This window comes from Pongo abelii, chromosome 15, assembly GCF_028885655.2.
Source record: "Pongo abelii isolate AG06213 chromosome 15, NHGRI_mPonAbe1-v2.0_pri, whole genome shotgun sequence".
NCBI lineage: Eukaryota > Metazoa > Chordata > Mammalia > Primates > Hominidae > Pongo > Pongo abelii.
In genome coordinates this window covers 71,508,041-71,531,420 of record NC_072000.2, presented here as the reverse complement: position 1 = coordinate 71,531,420, position 23,380 = coordinate 71,508,041, and the positions used below count along the sequence as shown (strand labels likewise).

Here is a 23,380-nt window from a genome sequence, read left to right as displayed (position 1 = left end):
GGCCTCATGTGACGGGTCATAGTCAAAACACAGAAGCAGATAGTTTATTCAATATTCCCAGGAAAAATAAAATTACCTTCAGGCTAAGTAAATAAGGTGTATATAAAAGATAAATGAATTTCATTTCAGACTTGGGTCTATCCTCAAGATAGCTCCTTATATATATGCAAATACTCTAAAATCTGAGAAATTCTGAAATTCAAAACACTCTGGTCTCAAGCATTTTGAGTAAGAGATAGTCAACCTGTATATGTAAGTATGTATATGTTTTCCCTCTGAGGAAACTGAAAGAGATTTAGCAACCTGTGTGATTTCAGATAGCAAATCAGTGGGAAAAACTGTATGAGAACTTAATTAGGTCACGCTGTTCTTGGACCAAAATATAGCTTCCACTAGATTACTCTATATGACATTCCTTCTAAGTTCAAACCCTAAAACAAAATTCTAGCTTTACCTGTGTACGAAGACTTAAAAGACATATTTTGCCAGAGTTGATCACTTGCCGTACAGAATCTATGCTAGTTCCATACAAATTCTTCTCAAATTCACCATGCTCAATGAACTTTCCAGCTGCTATGTCTGCCTCGAATGCTTGCCGCGAAACAAAGTGGTAATCTCTACCAGCTACTTCTTGGTCTCGCCTACTCCGGGTTGTATCTAGACAAACAAAATCAGATAGAAATAACAGGCAAGGCTTAGGGTGAGGACAGGGGATAATTCTGCTAGTCAAAGAATTTTTATATTGTAACACAGATTATAAAATAATAAACTGAGAAAATGCTAAGTGCCTACATGTTTAACATTTTTTAAATTTTTTGTAGATTGAAAAATGAACAAAAATGAGTTTGTAGTATCTTAGTAATAGTTATATTTAATTATCTTAATACATTTTATGCTTACACTTCAAGTTACTTCATCCTGCATTTAAAACACTACTACTCATCTTCTCCTAAAGTTTATCTCCATAAGATTAGGTACTATATATAATCTTATAACTTCTGTTTTCAGATTATGCCTAAGTTTCTATCTTCTGTATCACTTTAAAGCAGCAGGAACTGATTCTCTATGGAACAGGAAATTATAAGGGGCCCAAACTGAAATTTGTTTAGAAAATAATCAGTACATACTCGAAGGACAAATTTAAATTTCTTAATAATGCCTATTTTTAATTTAAAAATTGTCAAAATATTTGGTTAAACAAAGTTCCTCTTTCACTGACAACACTGTTTTAATGAAATGAATAAAAAATTTCCCTACATGATATAGTTAGGTTCTGAGCTGGTAAATTGAAAAGCACAGGAAAATGGGAATGCATTCAAACTTACGAGGAACTGCAGATGCAAAGCGGTCCTTTTCTTTGTTCATGAGCCTCTGACGCAATTCATTCTGGCCACAGTTCTGTGGACCAATCAAGATGATAGGTCTCTTCCTATTTGCTGGCTGATGATAAAGTGACATTTCCTCATAGGTTAAGATCTCCTCGTTGTCATAATCTTTGGGAAAAAAAAGTTAAGCCCTTAAGACAAAATTATGGCCATGTATTAAAGATATAAATGCTCATAGATCTTCACCCAAAATTAGAAAAAAGCACAATTTATTGTCATTACATCCTTCCTAGGGTATCATGAAAATGAATCAGACAACAATATAATACGCCTTCTATTAATTTTTATCTTATTTCATATTTGAAATAAAAAATTCATGCTTGAATGTCTAATACAATATAATTATACTGATCCTTATATTAAACAGCTAATTTGCAGTCAATACTTTGAATAAGGATGGGGTACCAGGGAATGAACTAGTAAGAGTAATATCTGTCATTTTTGTAAAATGCAGATATTAATATTCTACTTAAGAAGGTTGTTTTAAGAATCAGACATAATGTATACGCTGAATACAAAAGCTAGCATAGACTGACATTTACATATAGTGGCTACAACCAGTGTTATCAGAGAAAGCTGGAATACTTTCCTATAGTTCAAGCTTGTCCAACCCGTGGCCCATGAGCCGCATGCGGCCCAGGATGGCTTTGAATGGGGCCCAATGCAAATTTGTAAACTTTCTTAAAACACTGTGAGATTGTTTTGCATTTTTTTTTTTTTTTTAGCTCATCAGCTATCTCTAGTGTTAAGTGTATTTTACGTGTGGCCCCAGACTATTCTTCTTCTAATGTGGCCCAAGGAAACCACAAGACTGGATACCCCTGCTGTAGTTGTATAACTTGAAAACAGGCCATATGCATGCTATCTCCACTTTCTGCATTTATGTTTACTTTACTCTGGAATGCTAACCCAGAGTCATGAATCAAAATGAGGTATAAATTATGACAGGTGGGGTAACATTCCTAAAGTCCATAATCCAGATGCAACCAGAGCTGTCAAGTGGTAAGAACAAAAGCAGATAACCAGTAGCCTGCCAAGTCCTCACTCATATTACTTCTCCTGACTGTGAAGGAGCATCAGATGTGAAGTCAGACTCCCTCAGCTCTATTTCCATGAGGTTAGGGGACCATCTTAGGCTTGTCAATGCTCAGCACAGAGCCTGGCACAGAACAGGAGCTCAAACTACACTTGTTTAAATTCCAGCTCAACCAATCATGTATTAGTTGTTAAGAATTTCAGCAAATCACTTTAATATCTAAACTTTTTTTCTTTTTGAGACGGAGTCTTGCTCTGTCGCCCAGGCTGGAGTGCAGTGGCACGATCTCGGCTCACTGCAAGCTCCGCCTCCCAGGTTCACGCCATTCTCCTGCCTCAGCCTCCCGAGTAGCTGGGACTACAGGCGCCCGCCATCACGCCTGGCTAATTTTTTGTATTTTTTAGTAGAGATGGAGTTTCACCATGTTAGCCAGGATGGTCTCGATCTCCTGACCTTGTGATCTGCCCGCCTCGGCCTCCCAAAGTGCTGGGATTACAGGCATGAGCCACCGCGCCTGGCCTAATATCTAAACTTGAATCTATTACTCTGTAACCTCAAGGAGTTTGTGAGAACAACATCATATAGTTACTGCCCTGGAATACAGCAGTTATTATGAATTGTAGTTATTTATTTAAAAATATTCATGATGATGACATCATCATAAACAGCAAATATAATTCCTTCTCCTCTCAAAATGATTTTCTCTGAAAAATCTGAGTTCATTCTAACACGTATAATGAAGACTGTGGTAGCATTTTAATTTATAGACTTAGTGTATATATCCATAAGGTTCAGATTTGCCACGTTTTCTACAGTACAGCAGCTCTTAGAGCTGGACTAGTTAATACAGAGGATAAAATTTAAAACTCATTAAATCTTTTTAGTTACATAATCTGTCAATTAGCATTAAAGGATATTTATTTTAGAAAAAAATTTATTAAAGTTGATCAAATCTCATTTAGCTTTTATGGAATATTATAATGATCTATGTTTTTGTCTTTATTAGTTTAATGTATGCTGCTCCCAAATATTTCAAATTCTTGACAGAATAGCCTTATAAATTACATAAGGAATGCCTTTGCTTTATTATTTGGCTTGCTTCTAATGTGAACCAAACAGAAGTAGCAAACTCAAATGCCCATAAAAACAAACTAAGGAGGTAATAAAATCAGTAAATCAGGTTGGGTTAGTAAAACACTGGGAGTGGTAGAGACTGTTAAACTAGACACCAGGTGCTCGATATAAGAGCAACAGTCATCACTCAGGTCCAGCAGACTGTTGTCACCTGGGAATACTAGCCCAACATTATCAGAGCTTTTGATTTTAAGAGAAGCCACAACTTTCGAGCTTTTTAATCTTAGCAATCAATCAAAATAAAACTAAAATTCTCTCGTGTGTCTGACTTAGCCAGCAGGTAGTGGGTTCTCAGGAATGAGTTGCTTCTGTGACATGAGCTATTGTAGAGGACATATTTTTTACTTCAAGTATGTTCTGTAAGAATTTGTTAGAAGTATAATTTTTGCAGAGTTTAAGTAGAAAAAAACTACAGGAAACTATCAATTTAATATTACATATGCTAAATAGTACTTGAATTTTTGTATCAGTTTTCCCCAGAATTCAAAACACTGCCTTACTCACAGGATTCCAAAAGAAAATAGTTTCTACTAAATGATTTTCTCAAGCACATATTTAACATTAAGGTGCAAAACAGGACTAGATTTAGACTCCTTTCAGATATAATTCCACCTATCCCTGAGAGTAGAACTTACCATCATTTTTATTGGCATTATATAAAACCTTTTTCCTCTTCTTTTTATTCTTCTTTGCACACCACAGTTTTCCTGTTGAGCAATCATAAACATAACTATAAATGTGTTCCCTTGAACAAAGCCACATAATTCAAATTGAAGAACTCTACTTATTCATTCATTAATTCTTTAAATTTTTTTGCAGAAATGAGGTCTCCATATGTTGGCCACACTTGTCTTGAACTCCTGGCCTCAAGCGATCCTCCCACCTCAGTCTCCCAAAGTGCTGGGATTACAGGTGCGAACCACCACACCCAGCTTGTTTTTAATTTACTTTTATAAATACTTATTACACTGTTTGTATAAAGACTATTTTTCAGGAAAGCATTTACAATTTTCAATTTACTACACAGTATAGACAGATAATCTTTAATACTTAAATCTTATCCTTTCTTTACAGTTCTGAGATAATCAGTTTTGCCTCTTGTATCACTCTTTCCATGAGTACTTCTTTCTTCACAGTTCTAATATGCAGATTCACACATGGCTCCAGAAGAAGACCCAAGAAACCTCTTACTAATGTCAAATACAAGTGTCTAACCTGATTTTTCTGGCTCCTTATCTTCTTCTATGGTTTGCTTCATGGCTTCCCTTTGCTGCTGAAAGCTTTTCCCTTAATAGCAGAAAGAAAAAGAATGGTAAAATATTTAAGATAAAAGGTAAGAATTTTTTTTTAATCAAGAAGGGAAAACACTAGATGTATCTCTTCATTTATATTTCCTTCCAAATCCTTTTGCCAACACAGGAGTAATGTCAGCTATGATGTGTAAGCCTCCAAATTTTTAAAATATTAACTCTGCTCAATAAATCCTATGTGTATTATTAGAATATATATATCATCTACTAAAATATTTAAAAATTTAATAGTTCAACTTTTTAAAAGGTTTCATTGAGCATTTACTTTGTGGAAAAGTACTATCCTGGATCTTACAATGGTTCTAGGTCCTTTAGAATTATCTCAAATTAAGCATAACAATTCTAGGAGTTAACTTTTCCAAAACAACATGTGGGCATTCAACACATATTCAATTCCATATTCAATTCCAAGAAACCATTCAGTATATTCCCTTGCATGCATTATTCTCAATCCCTCTTCTTTTGTGTATGTATATGTGTTAGCCATTTTTTATTTCCACCTTTAAGTTACCAATTACATAAATGAAAAACGTGCTTTTCCTTACAAAATTAATATTTTAATATAGGAGTCTTTCAAGGTTCCTGACCTTGAAAGAGGTTTTCTTTTCAGACCTCTACCTTAAAATCAAATATGTCTTTTCCTATAGGATACAAGTGGCTTCACTTAGAAGATTCTGAATTACGTTGAGGTTCCACTTTTATGTTTTATTTTTAAATCTATTTTTTTCAGTGTAAAGTCAGAGATTCTTAAAAATCAATAAGCAAATTCTACATAGGTGGGGATAATCTGTAGAACTTAGTGCATTTCGTAAGTGTACTAACAAAAAGATTAATACTGAGTTTGATACACATAAGAAGCATTAAAGGAAGCCTGGTTATCTTTTGAGACAAAGTCTCACTCTGTCACCCAGGCTGGAGTGCAGTGGCAAAATCTCGGCTCACTGCAACCTCCGCCTTCCAGGTTCAAGGGATTCTCATGCCTCAGCCTCCCGAGCAGCTGGGATTACAGGGGCCCGCCACCACGCCCAGCTAATGTTTGTATTTTTAGTAGAGGCGCGGTTTTCACCATGTTGGCCAGGCTGGTCTTGAACTCCTGATCTCAGATGATCCTCCCTGCTTGGCCTCCCAAAGTGCCAGGATTAGGAGAATGAGCCACTGTGCACGGCCAAGACTGCATTCTTAGTACAAGTAACTATTACCAGAAGGAAAATTTTAAGAGTATTAAAATTTAAAGGGGTCGGGCGCAGTGGCTCATGCCTGTAATCCCAACACTTTGAGAGGCCAAGGTGGGCGGATCACGAGGTCAGGAGATCAAGACCATCCTGGCTAACACGGTGAAACCCCGTCTCTACTAAAAATACAAAACATTAGCTGGGCGTGGTGGTGGGCACCTGTAGTCTCAGCTGCTCAGGAGACTGAGGCAGAAGAAGGGCATGAGCCCAGGAGGCGGAGCTTGCAGTGAGCTGAGATCGTGCCACTGCACTCCAGCCTGGGAGACAGAGCGAGATTTTGTCTCAAAAAAAAAAATTAAAAATAAGTAACCGAGTTTTAAAAATCAAGAACAAAGTAATTTTAATCATTTACATATTAAAAATGTAAAACATTACAATGATGTACTTCTGTGGCACTTTTTATAGTATGAACTATAGGCTATTCTGAAATAGAGGCAGAAATTAATGAGAGATGGAAATGATTTTCTTTCTTTTTCTGAGACTGCTCTGTTACACTGGTGTGATCAAAGCTCACTGCAGCCTCAACCTTCCAGGCTCATGCAATCCTTTCACCTCAGCCTCCTGAGTAGCTGGGATTACAGGTATGCACCACCATGCCCAGCTAATTTTTAAATTTTTTGTAGAGACAAAGTCTCATTATGTCAGCTGTGCCACTATGTGGCCCAGGCTAGTCTCAAACTCCTGGGCTCAAGCAATCCTCCCACCTCAGCCTCCCAAAGTGCTGGGATTACAGGTGTGAGCCACCAGGGCCAGCCTCATAATGACCTCTTAAAAAATCCGTCTAATTCTGATGGAAAGCCATCGTCAAACTCTAAGGCAGATCTTTAGTCTTATAAAAAGACTTAGAAATGTCATCATTGGAATCTACATACTTTCAGAAAATCAATCTATCAACAAACACTAGTTCTAAACATTTATGGGCTAAAGTTTGGCATGGTAAGAAGACACCATACTGATATTTGGCACAAGCCTGAGGCAGAACCACGATGGCTACCCAACACTCCAAGATTCTAGAGAAATGTCCTGTAACTGTTACTCTGAAGAATCAAGGGTTTTAGCATCATCCTCTAAAATAAATGTAAGAAGTCCATTCCTCCTTCCTTAAAATATGACTGATATAGACAAAATCTGTTTCTAGCTTTTGAGTTTTAAAGTGAGAAATTTGAAGCTTTCTGTGACCTTATACTAAAAAAGAATAAATGTAAATATCATGTTGAAATCTCTTGTTACCCAGAAAAGTCTCTTTGGCTTAGTTACAGAGATAAAAGAAATTCCTTATAACTTAGTCTAAAATCTTTGGACAACTTCCTCTGTTCCTACTATGTATGTGATAGTCAATATTTCTCAGTCTTTTTTTTCATGCCCTCCTTTTCTTCTTCTCCCCTAAACTATTGCTTGTTGTCAGATCCAGTGTAAGGCTAAGTCTATAGCCAAATCTGTTATGCTTAAAATCCTCAGGTGTGAGTAGGAGAGATGATCACTAAAAAATGTTGTAGATAAAAGATAAGGCCAGAAAAACATCACAGCAAAGCATTGAAAGGTCTAATTCAGAAACAGCAGTTCTGGCAGAACTATTTTTTTTTTAATTTTTGTTTGTTTGTTTTCTGAGAACTTTTAAAATCACCTTTTATTTATTAATTTAACATATATTATCTGGATTTAAAACAAATAAGACTCAGCTTCTGACCTCAAGAAGTTTATAAACTGAGAATATACAGTAGAAAGAATTATAACAGAGACAATATCATGAAAATATTGTAAAGTAGGGGACACAGAAGAAAAAATATACATAAGTGTTAATGGATATGCTTTCAAGTAAAGTATGGAAGTGAAGTTTATCTCAGCATCAGGCAAAGTGCTTTACATGGTGCAGACATAACAGCATTTATTAACAAATAAATGGATGAATTATTATCCCTTTACCCTATATCCCTATTTTTATCATCCTGTATGTATTCCTTTGCCTTCTCTGATAGCTTATTATGCTTCCCTTAGTTGTGCTCTCCTTTCTTCATTCTACTGCCATCCTGGGAACTCTAAGAGCCATTTGTAGAAAATAATTATATCTACATACAGTCATGCACTGCATAACAACATTTCAGTCAACAACAAACCATATATATGATGGTGGTTGGAGGAATAGGCTATACCACATAGCCTAGGTGTACAGCAGGCTATATCATCTAGGTTTGTGTAAATACACTCAATGATGTTTGCACAACAATGAAATCACCTAACGGCACATTTCTCAGAACTTATCCCTGTCGTTAAGTGATGCATGACTGTACTTTGTTCTATTTTATATAATCTTAACTCTCAGAACCATGTCCCCTTGATAATCTTAATCTATAATGTAAGCTAAAGTTTTAGTTTAGTCTAAATTAGGGATAGTTTCATCAATAAAAAATTTGGAGCATCCTATTTCTGCCCTAAGATCACACTTGGTGTAATAAATTCTATGATGTTACTTTTCCTGATTCCTTATAAAGTTATGCATCTTTCCTTCTCAAAAATCATGTTGATGCTCCAATTAATGTCATAGTATATAGTATATAGTATAATGCAAGTTGTATTGCCTCGATAATACGGTCATCTTAATATGTATACAGGAAATGTACTACAATATGGGATTGGCTGAAGTTATACATAATTCCATTCTAAAGGCCAAAGAATTGGCCACATTCTATTTAAGATACTTATGCTGCAGGTACAACATAAAAACCCAACTACATGAAAAAGTAAGTGGAATACTTTATTAAATAGAGGCATGAAATAGTGAGTTTTTCTTTGTGAAGGCTTGCATTTTCAATGTTCTTTTAATATTATGTACTTTCTACCATATTGTGTCTTACCTGGAACAAGCCCGGCTAGAGGTTGATTATCTTCGTCCCCTTCCCTGTAGGCCTGCCACCAGTTTGGATCTTCCTGACTGATCACATGAAGTATATCACCTTTTTGAAAAGACAGACCTAACTCTCGACATGGAACATAAGGGTCATCTGAGGGGTCATAGTCAAAATGAGCTTTTACATGGATCTAAAAGATAAAAAGGGCAAAAACAAGAATAAATGGCAATATAAAATGTTTCATATGAATACAATTTAGATGCTACAAATTTTTTATTATTTTTTAATTTTTAAAACATTTAATAGAGACAGCATCTCAGTATGTTGTCCAGGATAATCTCAAATTTCTAGCCTCAAGCGATCCTCCTGCCTCAGCCTCCCAAAGTGGTAGGATTATAGGTGTGAGCCACTGCACTTGGCCACAATTTTTCATTAGTGCAAAGAAATTGTAGTTGGAAGAAGGGTGTTAAGTAACAGTGTTTTTGGGCAATATTTTTTTCAGGCTGATCTGTTGTCTTCTCTGTTGACTTGCAAATATGTACAAGGATATCCACAACACTGTTCGCAGCTACAAGCTGAGGTACAAGGTGCCTCAAAAGCTTGAGAGAAGCAGAAATATAATAGAATCCTGACCTGTGAAAACAATGACTCTGCAATAAGGTATGCAATTTCCAAACCACAGCTACTAGAAAAGGTACACTTTACCTTACCACATCTCTTCATCTAAGCAGGTAAATATGAGCTTCCCTGGGGCTGTCATTGTCTCTTGACCCCACTGTCAGTCCAGCTATGCCTTAAACTCTCTTGGCGTTTCTTTTAAAGGATATGTTCATGAAACAAGCACACTACAAATGACTAAAATTAACTGAATCAAGTTTATAATCAATTCTTATTTGTATGCTACGTAGGCTTTGACATATTATTAACGGTACAAGTTATAATTTTTGCTAATAATGTGTTTTTGGAAATCAGAATAAATCAAAGAATTGTGCTATTCTACTTAGCATTAAAGGCAGGTAGTAACTCTCATGAACTTTATAAGCTATTTCGTATGCCATTTCTTCCAATATGCCTCTGTAAGATATGACAGACTATTCTTACTTCTAAGAAGTTATAAAGGAATTAATATTCTCTTTAACTTCTCCATGTCTAATTTTTACCTAACCTGGGCAAGTTGCATGTGACACTTCCAAAATCTATAAGAAACCTACTTCATCTAATGAGATCTCACACAAATTTGTAACGAGCATTTCTGCCCACATATTTGCAGTGAGCATTTCTGTCACACATAGGTTAAATTCCAAGTTCAGGCTCAATGAACCAAGCAAAAGACGAACAGCCTAAGAATTCAAGGTCCATTTCTATCCAAATGTTATTTGGCTTTGGCTTTTTTTTTTTTTTTTTTTTTTTTTTTGAGATGGAGTCTTGCTCTGTTGCCCAGGCTGGAGTTCAGTGGCACAATCTTGGCTCACTGCAAACTCCATCTCCCAGGTTCAAGTGATTCTCCTGTCTCAGCCTCCCGAGTAGCTGGGATTACAGGCACTCACCACAACACCAGCTAATTTTTGTATTTTTAGTAGAAGCAGGATTTCGCCAGTTGGCCACACTGGTCTTGAACTCCTGACCTCAGGTGATCCACCTGCCTTGGCCTCCCAAAGTGCTGGGATTACAGACGCGAGCCACCATGCCCGGCCTTAGCTTTAAGTGTTTTACTCTCACCATAATTGAGGTTATATGTAATAAAGATAGTACCAGTCTGCCCCAAAAGGGGCACTCTTTAAGTGCTCTTTAAGCACTTGAGATACTGACTAAAATGAGTACTGTCAATGACAGACTATATGAAATTGGATAAAATGCTAAGTGACAAAGATAGACACAGATAGATAGATAGATAAATGGCTTTTTAAAAAAAATTTGGCTTGTCATTAAAGAATTTTTTTAATTTCAAAGAAATATTTTATTAACTTCTGTAAATAGGAGATAAAGCTGAGTCCTAATGTACAAACTGAAACTAAGGTTAAAAAATGAACTAGTTAAAAATACAAAGATATAAAAGTTAAACAGTTACCAGTAAAACTTAAATGTTATTATGCCTTTTGGGAGTAACTTTTGATATACAAAAAATACACATTATCATAAGTGTATAGCATAGTGAATTTTCACTAACTAAACAGACCTGTGTAACTAGCATCCAAATCAACAACCATCATATCACCAACACCTCAGAGGCCCCACCTGGTCTCTTTCAGTCACTACCCATCCCATCCCCTCCAAGGATAAACATCATCCTGATTTCTAGAAACACTGATTATTTTCCCCTGTATCTTAATTCATATACGTGGAATAGCACAGTACATAATCTTGTACTAAATATAGTTAAGATACCACACCAAATTTGAAAGTGTTGTGCCTTCATCCTAAATGCAAAGTGCCCTAAAGAGCCTTGTTCTAGATGTGAAAAAATAGTTTTTATTAAAATCTTGAAATCTTTGTGAGTCAGCACTAAAAATGAATTTTAAAAAGTTGTGTGGGATAGCAGTGAATCAAAACACAGTTAAGAGATTGAGCAAAAAGATTATACAAATTTATAATCTTGGCATGAGGAAAAATCTCATATGTAGTATTATCTAGAAATTTTTTTTTTTAAAATGTGCTTGAGCACCATCCTATCAATTAATAATACTTCTAGAATCTGTTTGTTACTTTTTTGCCAAAAAAAAAAAAACTTTAGAATCTAAAAATGGAATTTTAGGCATCACTTTGAGTAGTGGAGAGATCAATTTTACCAGATTTTTCAAAGATCAAATCAAAGTGCTTGTCAATCTTGACTGACAATTTTATCAAATCACTTTCTGAAAGCCTACCCAGCATGTTGTTTTTCAAAGTGTTTTTGCTCAGATCACCTGCCTAGGATGTTTATTAAAATGCTGAATTCTCATGCCACACCTCAGACTCTCAGACTCTGAATTTTAATCAGGTTCCTTGGGTAATTATTAGGTACAGCAATCTTAGGGAACTACTACCCTGAGAGAAATTAAGATCCATGAGGAGAGAATATCTACATTTATGACCATTGCCATAGGCCAACAAAATCACCTAGAGATGCTTTTCCATGTACTCTTGCCTATGCAGTTCTCATCCCTTAACTATTCCGATTTAACTGGCTTGGAATAGGGCCCCTCTTTGTGCAGGCTGGGAAGAGAACATGCTTTACTTATGTGACAAGTTTATCTAGTCCCATCTAAAATATACCCTAAAATTAAGAGAAAAAGCTCTTACTTTCCTAAAATTAAGAGGAAAAATCTCTTATTAATTTTTCCTAAGGAAAATTTATTTCACATCAGAAAAATTAATGATTTGAATGAGTTAAAGTCTGGGTATTGCCTTAACAGATACTATATGACTTCTATCCATATATTCCACTGATTAATTCTTACCAGTTCTAGAAGTTATCTCCACCAATCTTTCCTGTTAGTGGCAAAATTATTTTGTTTCTCATACAACAACAAAAAAAGCCCCTTTAAAATGAAGGAAATAAACTGACCCTCATAGGAAAGGTCCAGGGCCTCATAATGCTATAATAATATTAGAACAGTATATCTGATCAAAACAGTATTTGGCTTCTGAACAAAACAAAATCTTCTGTTTACGTTTCAAATTGTAGAACTGTTTTGACACAATTATCTTCCAGCCCAACATTTTCTTTTTCCTTTTTTTAATATCTATAAGCTGTTCACATTTGAAGTCCTAATGATGAAATGGGGATAGGGTATAGGGGTGATTCATCAGTTTATTTACATTTTTTTTTGGAATTCAATGTTCCAAAATATTGTTTTTCAACCAATCAAGAAGGCTATTAGAATTACTTATTAATAAAACTTGTCTTATATTGTAATTTGGGATAGTAAGTAGAGTAGTACATATATAAAATATGGGAGGGGGCATGTTCAATGTTTTTTAATTGATAAAGGTATAAAACAAAATTAGCTGGTGGCACAGTAGATGGTACTTGTACACGGTACAGGGTAGCTGTAATCCCAGCTACTTGGGAGGCTGAGGCAGGAGAATCACTTGAACCCGAGAGACGGAGGTTGCAGTGAGCCAAGATGGCACCATTGCACTCCAGCCTGGACAACAGAGTGAAACTCTGTCTCCAAAAAAAAAAAAGAAAAAAATATTTGGAGAGTACTGATCATCTAAAACTCAGGATCTATATTCCACTTGCTCAATGGACACTCCTTTGGAAAAGTATAAATTTGGCACAACCACCTGGACAGTGTACTTGGGAGACAACTTTGGGATTAGCTTAATGGACAAGTTAGTACCCATAAAGGTAAGGCTATCACATTGGTGACGCCCTCAAAATCAAAGAGAAAAAAAAGAAAAAAAAAAAAAAAAGGAAGTTTGGTTTTTCCCTTTTCTATTATGTCTAAGTATTAGGTTGGCTTTTATACCTTTTACATGTTTTTTTTTTAACTGTTAAGTTCAGGGATACAACTGCAGGTTTGTTACGTAGGTAAACTTGTGTGTTGGGGGTTTGTTGTACAGATTATTTCATCACCCAGGTATTAAGCCTAGTATCCATTAGTTACTTTTCCTGATCCTGTCCCTTCCCCTACCCAATACCCTCCGAAAGACCCTAGTGTGTGTTGTTCCCCTTTATGTGTCCATGTGTTCTCATCATTTAGCTCCCACATATAAGAGAACATGTGGTATTTGGTTTTCTGTTCCTGTGTTAGTTTGCTAAGGACGATGGCCTCCATCTCCATCCATGTCCCTGCAAAGGATATGATATCATTTTTTTTCAGCTGCATTCATATTCCATGGTGTATATATACCACATTTTCTTAATCGAATCTATCATCGATGGGTAGGTTGATTCCACATCTCTACCAAAATATTTTTCTTTGTAATTTTTATTTCTGTATCTCTTACTATCGCAGATTTATCTTTAACTCTTAAAGTTCATTGTAGAAAAGAAAATAGTGAAAGTGAGTCAAGGAAAGCCTTTACAGCACCAAGCAAGTTTTTAAGTATCTCCACACAACACTAGAATTCCTCCTTTCCCCACATCCACCAAGAAATAAATGTCTTTGTTAATACATTTTTATACCTATAATGGGAAAGCAATGTATTTGATAGCAGTGGTTCTCAACTTTTCTTTACAACACAGTTATCTCTGTAGTGCCTGGCACAGAGTACATAATCATAATAATAGCTTATATGTATTAAACAATCAATAATCTGTTAATTTTCTGGTACATATTCTGTAACTAATAAGCGATGTGATCCTTCTTCATTTAAGTACACTCCTTGTTAGATTATGGCATTAGACTAAATGAAAAAATCCCATTCAGATAAAAGTCTATTATGTCCTCCCTACATATTATTATAGTATAGAATAATCTAAAGTTTTACAAACTAGTCTGGGAAATCCAATCCTTCCTTTTTTAAAAAAGGCCGAGAGAAGGAAACTGCACAGTTTGAATAATGTATCCGTTTCCTAGATCAAATGTGCCAGTTACTCAGGAAGTGAAATACAAAGGTGCCAAGACTCGTGCCCTCTGCTACTGAAAGTGCAGCCACTGATCGCTATGTGTGATACAAAAGAAATTTAAGAACTCAAGAGAGCACTTCTCCTGACACAGCTTATTACTGCCATACATGACATTATAATTCAACAAGTGATTATATAGGGGTTTCAGATAACACTTATTTTGTATATCTGTCTTAAACACATTTCTAACATCACAAAACATAAATCAGAAAGATATCTGCTGCTGCTCTCAACAGATGCTGACCTGTACCATAATGATACTCAATAAATTGGTTCTAATTTCTTTAGATTATTAATTCCATAGATAATTATTCTGCATATGTCAACCAAGATTATGATTTCCTATTATTGTTTCCTTTCTGGACAGCCTCAATGAGCTTTAATAATAGCAGTTCATTTTAAGCCAGTTAGATTTGACAAAACTTGGCAAGATATATTGCAATTGAGAGTTATTCATAATAAAAAGAGAAAAGAAGGGGCCAGGCGTGGTGGCTCACTCTTATAATCCCAGCACTTTGGGAGGCCAAGGTGGGCGGATCATCAGAGGTCAGGAGTCAAGACCAGCCTGGCCAACATGGTGAAACTCTGTCTCTACTAAAAATACACACACACACACACACACACACACACACACACACACAATTCAGCCAGGCGTGGTGGCGGGCGCCTGTAATCCCAGCTACTTGGGAGGCTGAGTCAGGAGAATGCTTGAACCCAGGAGGCGGAGGTTACAGTGAGCCGAGATCACACCACTGTACTCCAGCCTGGGCGACAGAGCAAGATTCCGTCTCAAAAAAAAAAAAAAAAAAAAAAGAGAAAAGAAGGAAAAGAAAAATACTGCACATCACTCTATTCTGAAAAGAACCCTACTTTAAATACGAAAATAGGCCGGGTTCAGTGGCTCATGCCTGTAATCCCAGCACTTTGGGAGGCCAAGGTGGGCAGATCACCTGAGGTCAGGAGTTCGAGACCAGCGTGGCCAACATAGTGAAACCCCATCTCTGCTAAAAATACAAAAATTAGCTGGATGTGGTGGCATGCACTTGTAGTCTCAGCTACTGGGGAGGCTGAAGCAGGAGAACTGCTTGAATCTGGGAGGCGGAGGTTGCAGTGAGCCCAGATGGTGCCACTGCTTGCCTCGGTGACAGAGTGAGACTCCAAGTAAAAAGAAAAGGAAAAGCTGCATTTTAGAAGGAATAGACATGGCATTTTGCCTTTCTCCCACTTTATTCCTTTTTAAGCTACTTCATTTTCCAGTTAAGTAGTTCCTGAGATTGTTCATCATGAACCTATATTCCTTTGGTCTTCAGATTAAACCAGCCTTTTATTCTTAATCAATAATGAAAGGTGGTGGTTAAATAACCACTAAAGGATAAGTAAGTTATTTCATTCTTAGGTTGAAACAATCTGTGTAAGTTAATTGCTTTGATATTCTGTTTTGCATACAATGAGAATCAACAAGTTTCAATGTAACACTTCGATTAATTCTATCCATGAAAAAAATGGCTTTCACAGAATTCCAGATTCCGCATGAATAGCAGGAAAAAAAATGTTGAGAAAACATGTCTTGGCTGGGCATTGTGGCTCACATCTGTAATCCCAACATTTTGGGAGGCCGAGGCGGGTGGACCACTTGAGCTCAGGAGTTCGAGACCAGCCTGGGCAACATAGTGAAAACCATCTCTACCAAAAGTACAAAAAATTAGCCAGATGTGGTAGTATGCATCTGTGTTTCCAGCTACTAGGGGAGGATGAGGTAGGAGGACTGCTTGAGCAAGGCTGCAGTGAGTCGTGATCACACCACTGTACTGCAGCCTGGGCAACAGAGCCAGATCCCACCTCAAAAAAAAAAATGCCTTAACTTCTGACATTTATTCTCAAAAGACAAAAGTCATTTACTCAGGAGGGATGGATTATTGTGGATAAGTAAGTAGGAATATATTCCAACCCTCCTCTGTTATGTTTCCTCAGTTTGCAGAGCTACTTTTGAAGTTCAGGGCTTATACACAGAAGGGATACAGGGAACAGCACAATGCACAGAAAATCAAGCTGTTTAAATTCAAAGACAAACTATATTTCCTCATTTCTCTTCCTGCAAAAAATTGTAAACATAAAGTAGGCTGCAGATACAATATCAACTTCAGTATGTTCTGTAAAATATGAAGGGAAAACATGGAATGATAGCCAAACTATAAAGCATACCTGTGATGAAATATTGAGAGAAAAATGAAACTGTTCTTTCTCACACTGCTATGCTTTAAAGTTAAGAATAACAGATGCAATACATCAAGCTTCCATGTTAATTCAACACTTTAAAGTCTATCATTTTTAAATAGCTTTATTGATATATAGTTCATATACAATTCACTCATGTACACAATTGGATGGTTTTAGTATATTCACAGATTTGTACAATTATCACCACAAACAATTTTAAAACGTATTTGTCCCCTCAAAAAGAAACTTGGTACTGATTAGCAATCACCATTCCCTCATAACTCCTCATCTCCACATCTAAGGAATTACTAATCTGCTTTCTCTCCTATGGATTTACCTATTCTGGACATTTTATATAAATGAACCAATACATAGCCTTTTGTGACTGGCTTCCTTCGCTCAGCATAATTTCTTCAAGGTTCATCCATGTTGTAGCATGTATCAGTACCTTAGTCTTTTAAAATTATCAAATAATATCCCATCATACATACATATTTTGTCTTTCATTCATCACCTGACAGACATTTGGGTTGTTACTACTTTCTAGCTACTATGAATGCTGCTGCTGTGAACATTCACGTAGACGTTCTTATGTGAATATATGTTTTCAGTCCTCTTGGATATATACTTTGGAATGCAACTGCTTGACTGTATGGTAATGGAGCCTAACTTTTAATAGGTCTAGCTGAGTAAATGTCTAACAGAACAATATACTCTAAAATAAGGGTTGCACATACTTTTTAAAAGCACTTGCCCTACTCCATACTAAGTTAAGTAAACCCAACTATAACTATAAAAAAAAAATTCTGAAACTGAAATTATTTTCTACTTTTTATTTTAAAAAGGTGCAGAGTTGGCTGGATGTGATGGCTAACACCTGTAATCCCAGCACTTTGGGAGGCCGAGGCAGGCAGATCACATGAAGCCAGGAGTTCAAGATCAGCCTGGCCAACATGGCAAAACCCCGTCTCTACCAAAAATACAAAAATTAGCTGGGTGTGGTGGCATGTGCCTGGAATCGCAGCTACTCAAGAGGCTGAGGCAGGAGAATCATTTGAACCTGGAAGGCATAGGTTGCAGTGAGCCAAGATCACACCACTGCACTCTACCCTGGGCAACAGATGGAGATTCCATCTTCCACCTTCCAAAAAAAAAAGGTGCAGCGTTTACTAATTTAAAACATTGATATTTCATATTTATTTAAATAAAAATGATTGAATTTATCTCTATTTGAGTAGTGGAAACACTTAGTGACATTTCTGTAACAGTAAACAGTAACAGAAGTAAACAGCAGCCATGGAACACATAAATAATGAACATTTAAAAATCACTTACTACTGTTTCCTTGGCAGGAGGCGGCTTGATCTGTTGACTGGGAATCAGAACAAAAGTCAAAGTACCATGCATATCAGCCTGTAATAGAAAGATCAGGTTATTTTTTAAATTTGCATTTATGAAAATCATTCCATGATTTTATGATCTATATTCCCTAAACTGGACTATCCACAGACTTAGATGACCAGCAGCACTTTGCTCTACCAAAGCAATGAATGGGGCTGGATGAAAATAAGTGTGTGAAGATGTCTCTAGATTTTACAACAGAATCAGTAGGTAGTAGAGATTCCACTGTAATAACAGATGCTGAATAACTAGGACCATAAATCTAGTCTGTGGGTGTGTACAAAGTGATCATAAATTGCCCTCAAAAGACGTCTAGAAATGATTTGCTGATTATACTAGCACTATCCAATAGAATTTTCTCCAATGATGAAAATGTGCTATTTCTGTATCTTAATAATGGTAGCCATTAGCTACATACTGCTTCTCAGCACTTGAAATGCAGCTAGTGTGAATAAGGAACTGAATTTTAAATTTTACTTAATTTAAACAGAAATAGCTACATGTAGCTAGTGATTATTATGCTGGACACTGCAGATCTATAGCACTGTTATTGTCTAACATTATTAGGAAAACAACAATCAATTACAGATAATAAAATAAAAGAACACAAAAAATCATGAGGGCACAGACTTTAGTTTTGTTACTGTTTCCCAAGTGGCTAGTGCATATTAGGCACTCAATAAATATGTACTGAGTGAATTAATGAGTTATATTACTGATTCCAGAAAAATAAAATATATGTGATAGTGATACATCAGAAAGTAAAAAATATCAGTGGTACCACCCAAAAATAAAACTGCTAACAAATACTGTGGAACAGTTACATCATGGAAAAATCAGGCTAGAAATCATCTAGTGCTCTTAACAGTTATTTTAAAAATATTTTATTCTAAAGTCTAATAAGAGCTTTCTAAAAGCTATCAATTATTCTTCTAGCTGTGTCAACTTACCAACAAGTCAAAAACCTCATTGACATCTTTTCCCCGAATTTCAATGCCATTAATCTCTAGAACTTCATCTCCTTCATGCAACAGACCACTTTTCTCTGCAGCACCCCCTTTTACTATCCGGCTAATGATGACAGAGTCCATTTCATTACGAACTGTAGCACCCTAAAAATATATATACGTATAATTTAAAAATAAAAATAATACAATTTTTGTTAAGCATTTCTTTATTTTTAAATCCTATTTTTTCTATTCAACAATACTAACCTTCAGTTATCTTAAGAAAAAATTTATTTACACAACTAGAGTAATCGTAATTAGATTTAAAAGTTGACCATTTCCCCCACATTTTCTGCTTCAGAAATACTCTATTCATTAGAATTCTGAAATTAACCAGACTTTTGAAGCACACAATAGCAGAAAAATGCACTTGTTTAAAAACAGTATGTGGGACACTTACCAACGGAATATCACGAGCCTTTTCTATACGAACTATTTTTACAGTTTCTCCTCCATACTGGCCAATACTTTCATAAACTCTCTCATCTGTAATGGGCTCTAGCTGCATTTCCTGCTCAGCAACCTTATCGTGGGCCAGTAAAAGTGCCTGTTTCAAAGAAATCCATGGCATTTTAAGTAACAGCATGATTTATTTCTGCAGAGTGATTTTTAACCTATGTACATAGTATTCTGACCATTAAATCTTTAAAAGTGCTATAATTAATTAGAGGTAATAATAAAGATGTGTTAAGTATACTAAGGGCATACTCTGGAATGGGTTATGAAAGTCTAAAATGCTTATTAAACTTCGTAAGATAACATCAATGTAAAGGTCTAAACACCTTAGATAATTAAAACTTACAGAAAATACAACCAAAGGGGAGAAGAATTTTTGCCTAATTTTTAAAGAAAAAGTTGTTTCAAAAATAATTTGGTTCATTTTAAATCTGAAAATATATAATCCAACAATAACTACTATGTTATAGATGAGGTTGTAAACATCAAAATAGGCTAGAGAATGTTTGACATCTCTTCCAGCCCTGGAGTCTTTGATTTAAAAAAATAAAAGAAGAATGCTGGAAAAACCACATATATAGTATTCTGTCCATTTTCTACCTGAATATGTGGAGTATTCAGCAAAGCAGTTAGTTCTTGTCCTTCCTTATGATGAACTGGCTTCAAAACAGTTTGTACCTAAGAAACAAAAATAAAGATTATTCTTCCTAGATTATAGGAAGTATCAGCAGCACCTGTATGCAGGGTTACATTTTTTTAAGTACAAATTAAAATAATAAAAATACTTGTAAGAAAGAAAATCACTAAAAAGAATTATGAGAGTTTTCAATCTTGTTATTATGGATAAAACAACAGTATTTCTTATTAAAAAAACACTAAATAAGATTTTGGTACTTATGCCTATAGACAAAATATTTCCATCTTGAAAGTTTCTCCCAACATACCATAAAATTCATTAATAATAATTACATAAGAAAAGAAAAACTGTCCTAACAGTTACCTTGCTATTTTATAGTTTTTAAATAATTTATGTGACTATTTAAAATCAGAGATGACAACTTAAAGAGTTATAGTCAGGCTAGGCGCAGTGGCTCACACCTGTAATCCCAGCACTTTGAGAGGCTGAGGCAAGCAGATTGCTTAAGCCCAGGAGTTTGATACCAGCCTGGGCAACACAGTGAGACCCTGTCTCTATTTTATAAATTTTTTTTATATAATTTAAAAAAAAGAGTGACAGTCTAACAAGATGAATTTATATGAGTGTAATGGAACAATCACCATAATATAATGGATTACATTAAATTTCCCAAGGTCAAGAAATCTTTGTCTTCCTAGGATAAACTCCCCTTGGTTATACATTTTTTTAGCCTGTTTCCTTATCTTTAGAATGGCACCTACTATTTATGGTGCTTCAAAGACTGACTAAGAAAATCTTAAAACAGGCCAGATGCAATGGCTCACACCAGTAATCCCAGCACTTTGGGAAGCCAAAGCAGGCAGATCACTTGAGGTCAAGAGTTCGAGACCAGCCTGGCCAACATGGCAAAATACTGTCTCTACTAAAAATACAAAAATTAGCCAGGCATGGTGGTGTGTGCCTGTAATTCCAGCTACTCAAGAGGCTGAGGCATGAGAATGGCTTGAACCCAGGAGGTAGAGGTTGCAGTGAGCCGAGATGGTGCCACTGCATTCCAGCCTGGATGATGGAATGAGACTTTCTCAAAAAAAAAAAAAAAAAAAAAAAAGGTAATTCATCATTAACACAGGAACGCAGTAATTCTATACCTTTTATGGCTATTTTAAATCATTTTATCAGTAATTTCCCTATGAAACCCAAGAGATGATAATTTTGGGATTAATTAATTTTACCACAGCAAGTGGATCAAAGCAATGACAGTACCAAAACCAGTCTGTCCTCAGGTTTTGGTACTTAGAAAATTATATTTCTAATTGTAGAGTTCTATATGTATAAACAGGATGGCAGAGCAAATATTATCTTCTTCAAGAACTCAACTAAAATCTTACAATGGACAAAGCTTTAAGGCTTTAAGACCGTGGGTAACTAAAAGTTGTTTTTAAAAGAGGGTATTTTCCCTTTTAAAGTTTATCAAGTGTACATTAATTTTAAATGAAATTTGTAGTCTTGATCATACACCTTTTGATAGCTGAAGAAACTCTGAGGATGGAAGATAATTCTGGATTAAAAATGTACCAAGGGTGTACAAAATACACTGAGTCAGCTCAATAATAATTTTCTGTATTAGAGATTTTTTCCCTATTCCCACTTTTAAGTCAGTTCCTAAACATCTCTGAGATCTTCCCTTCTAAAGAAATTTAGAACTCCCGTGTTTACCCACTGCCCTACTAACCTATATGTTGCTTATTCTAGTGTCAACACATATCATCAGCTACTTCTACAATGGTGTTAAGGAATTAAAAGGCTATTCTTTTATTCTACTGCTGCTTTCCATTGGCCTATAAAAATGCTCTAATCCCTTATCTTTAAAAATACCCTTTCCTGACCTTGTACTCTTCTTTAGCTATACCACTTTTCCTTGTTTTCCTTCAGAGGCAAGATCCTTTTGTGTTTTAAAACTAATTTTTTTTTTAATTATAAAAATGATGTATGTTAAATGTGAAAAATCAGAAAATTGATAATGAAAAGGAAGGAAGCAAAAGAATGGACTTTTATTATACTTAGGGATAATCACTTTGGTACATATCCTTCCTACATTTTTCTACTTGTTTTTACCAAAATATTCACCTTGATATATGCATCTGACAAAGAACTTGTAGCCAGAATATATTAAGAACTCTTACAACTCAAGAACATTAAAATGGAAATAAGATCTGACCGGATATTTCACAAAAGATAGAGAAATAGCCAATACACACATAGACTAATGCTCAATATCATTAGTCACTATGTAAATGCAAATCAAAACAAGATATCATTACCTACCTACCAGAATCATAAACAGGAAACAACCCAAATATCCATCAATAGGTAAGTGGTCAAATTGTGGGATATTCAAAGAATGAAATGATACTCAGCAATTTACAAACTACTGATACAAGAACAACATGGATGAATCTCAGAAACATTATACTAAGCAAAAGAAGTCTGACAGAAAAGACTACCTATTGTCTTATTACATTTATATGAAATGTCCACAAATGACAAATTTGTAAAACAGAAAGCAAATCAGTGGATATTCGTAGGGCCTGAGGATTGAAAGAGGTGATGGTCGTCGCAAAGGGCCATGGGAAAGAAGCTCTGCAGAGTGATGGATGCTTCTACAACTTGATGGCAGTTTTATGTTTTACAGATGTACATATATGTCAAAATACACTGAACTATATACAATAAAACACACTCATTTTAAGTGCATGTAAATTATATCTCAATAAAGCCAGTTACTCCAAAAATGTACCCACAGCACCTAAACTTTGAGAAAATTTCTATGTATATATCCCTTCTTTACTCTCGACATTTATTTTTACCAAAATGAGATCATGCTGCTCATAGTTTTTATAATAGTTTTTTTTTTTTTTTTTTTTTTTTTTGAGACAGTTTCGCTCTTGTCGCCCAGGCTGGAGTACAATGGCATGATCTTGGCTCACTGCAACCTCCGCCTCCCGGGCTCAAGCGATTCTCCTGCCTCAGACTCCCGAGTAGCTGGGATTACAGGCGCCGACACCACACCCAGTTAGTTTTTTTTATTTTTAGCAGAGACAGAGTTTCACCATGTTGGCCAGACTGGTCTCGAACTTCTGACCTCAGGCGGTCCGCCCACCT

The 23,380-nt window shown here is 35.7% G+C and overlaps 1 protein-coding gene across 10 annotated transcripts in view; it reads right to left on the bottom strand.

The window, feature by feature from the left end:
* PALS1 (protein associated with LIN7 1, MAGUK p55 family member) overlaps window positions 1-23,380 on the bottom strand; it is a 102,523-nt gene that overhangs the window by 14,537 nt on the left and 64,606 nt on the right. For all 10 annotated transcript variants that reach the window (XM_024231151.3, XM_024231153.3, XM_063715133.1 and 7 more), the window contains 9 exon segments: window positions 20,182-20,259; window positions 19,526-19,672; window positions 19,069-19,230; window positions 18,053-18,130; window positions 8,950-9,133; window positions 4,771-4,842; window positions 4,191-4,262; window positions 1,326-1,493; window positions 455-657 (listed from right to left, as the gene is read on the bottom strand). In XM_024231151.3, the coding sequence (XP_024086919.1) occupies window positions 455-657; window positions 1,326-1,493; window positions 4,191-4,262; window positions 4,771-4,842; window positions 8,950-9,133; window positions 18,053-18,130; window positions 19,069-19,230; window positions 19,526-19,672; window positions 20,182-20,259 (1,164 nt within the window).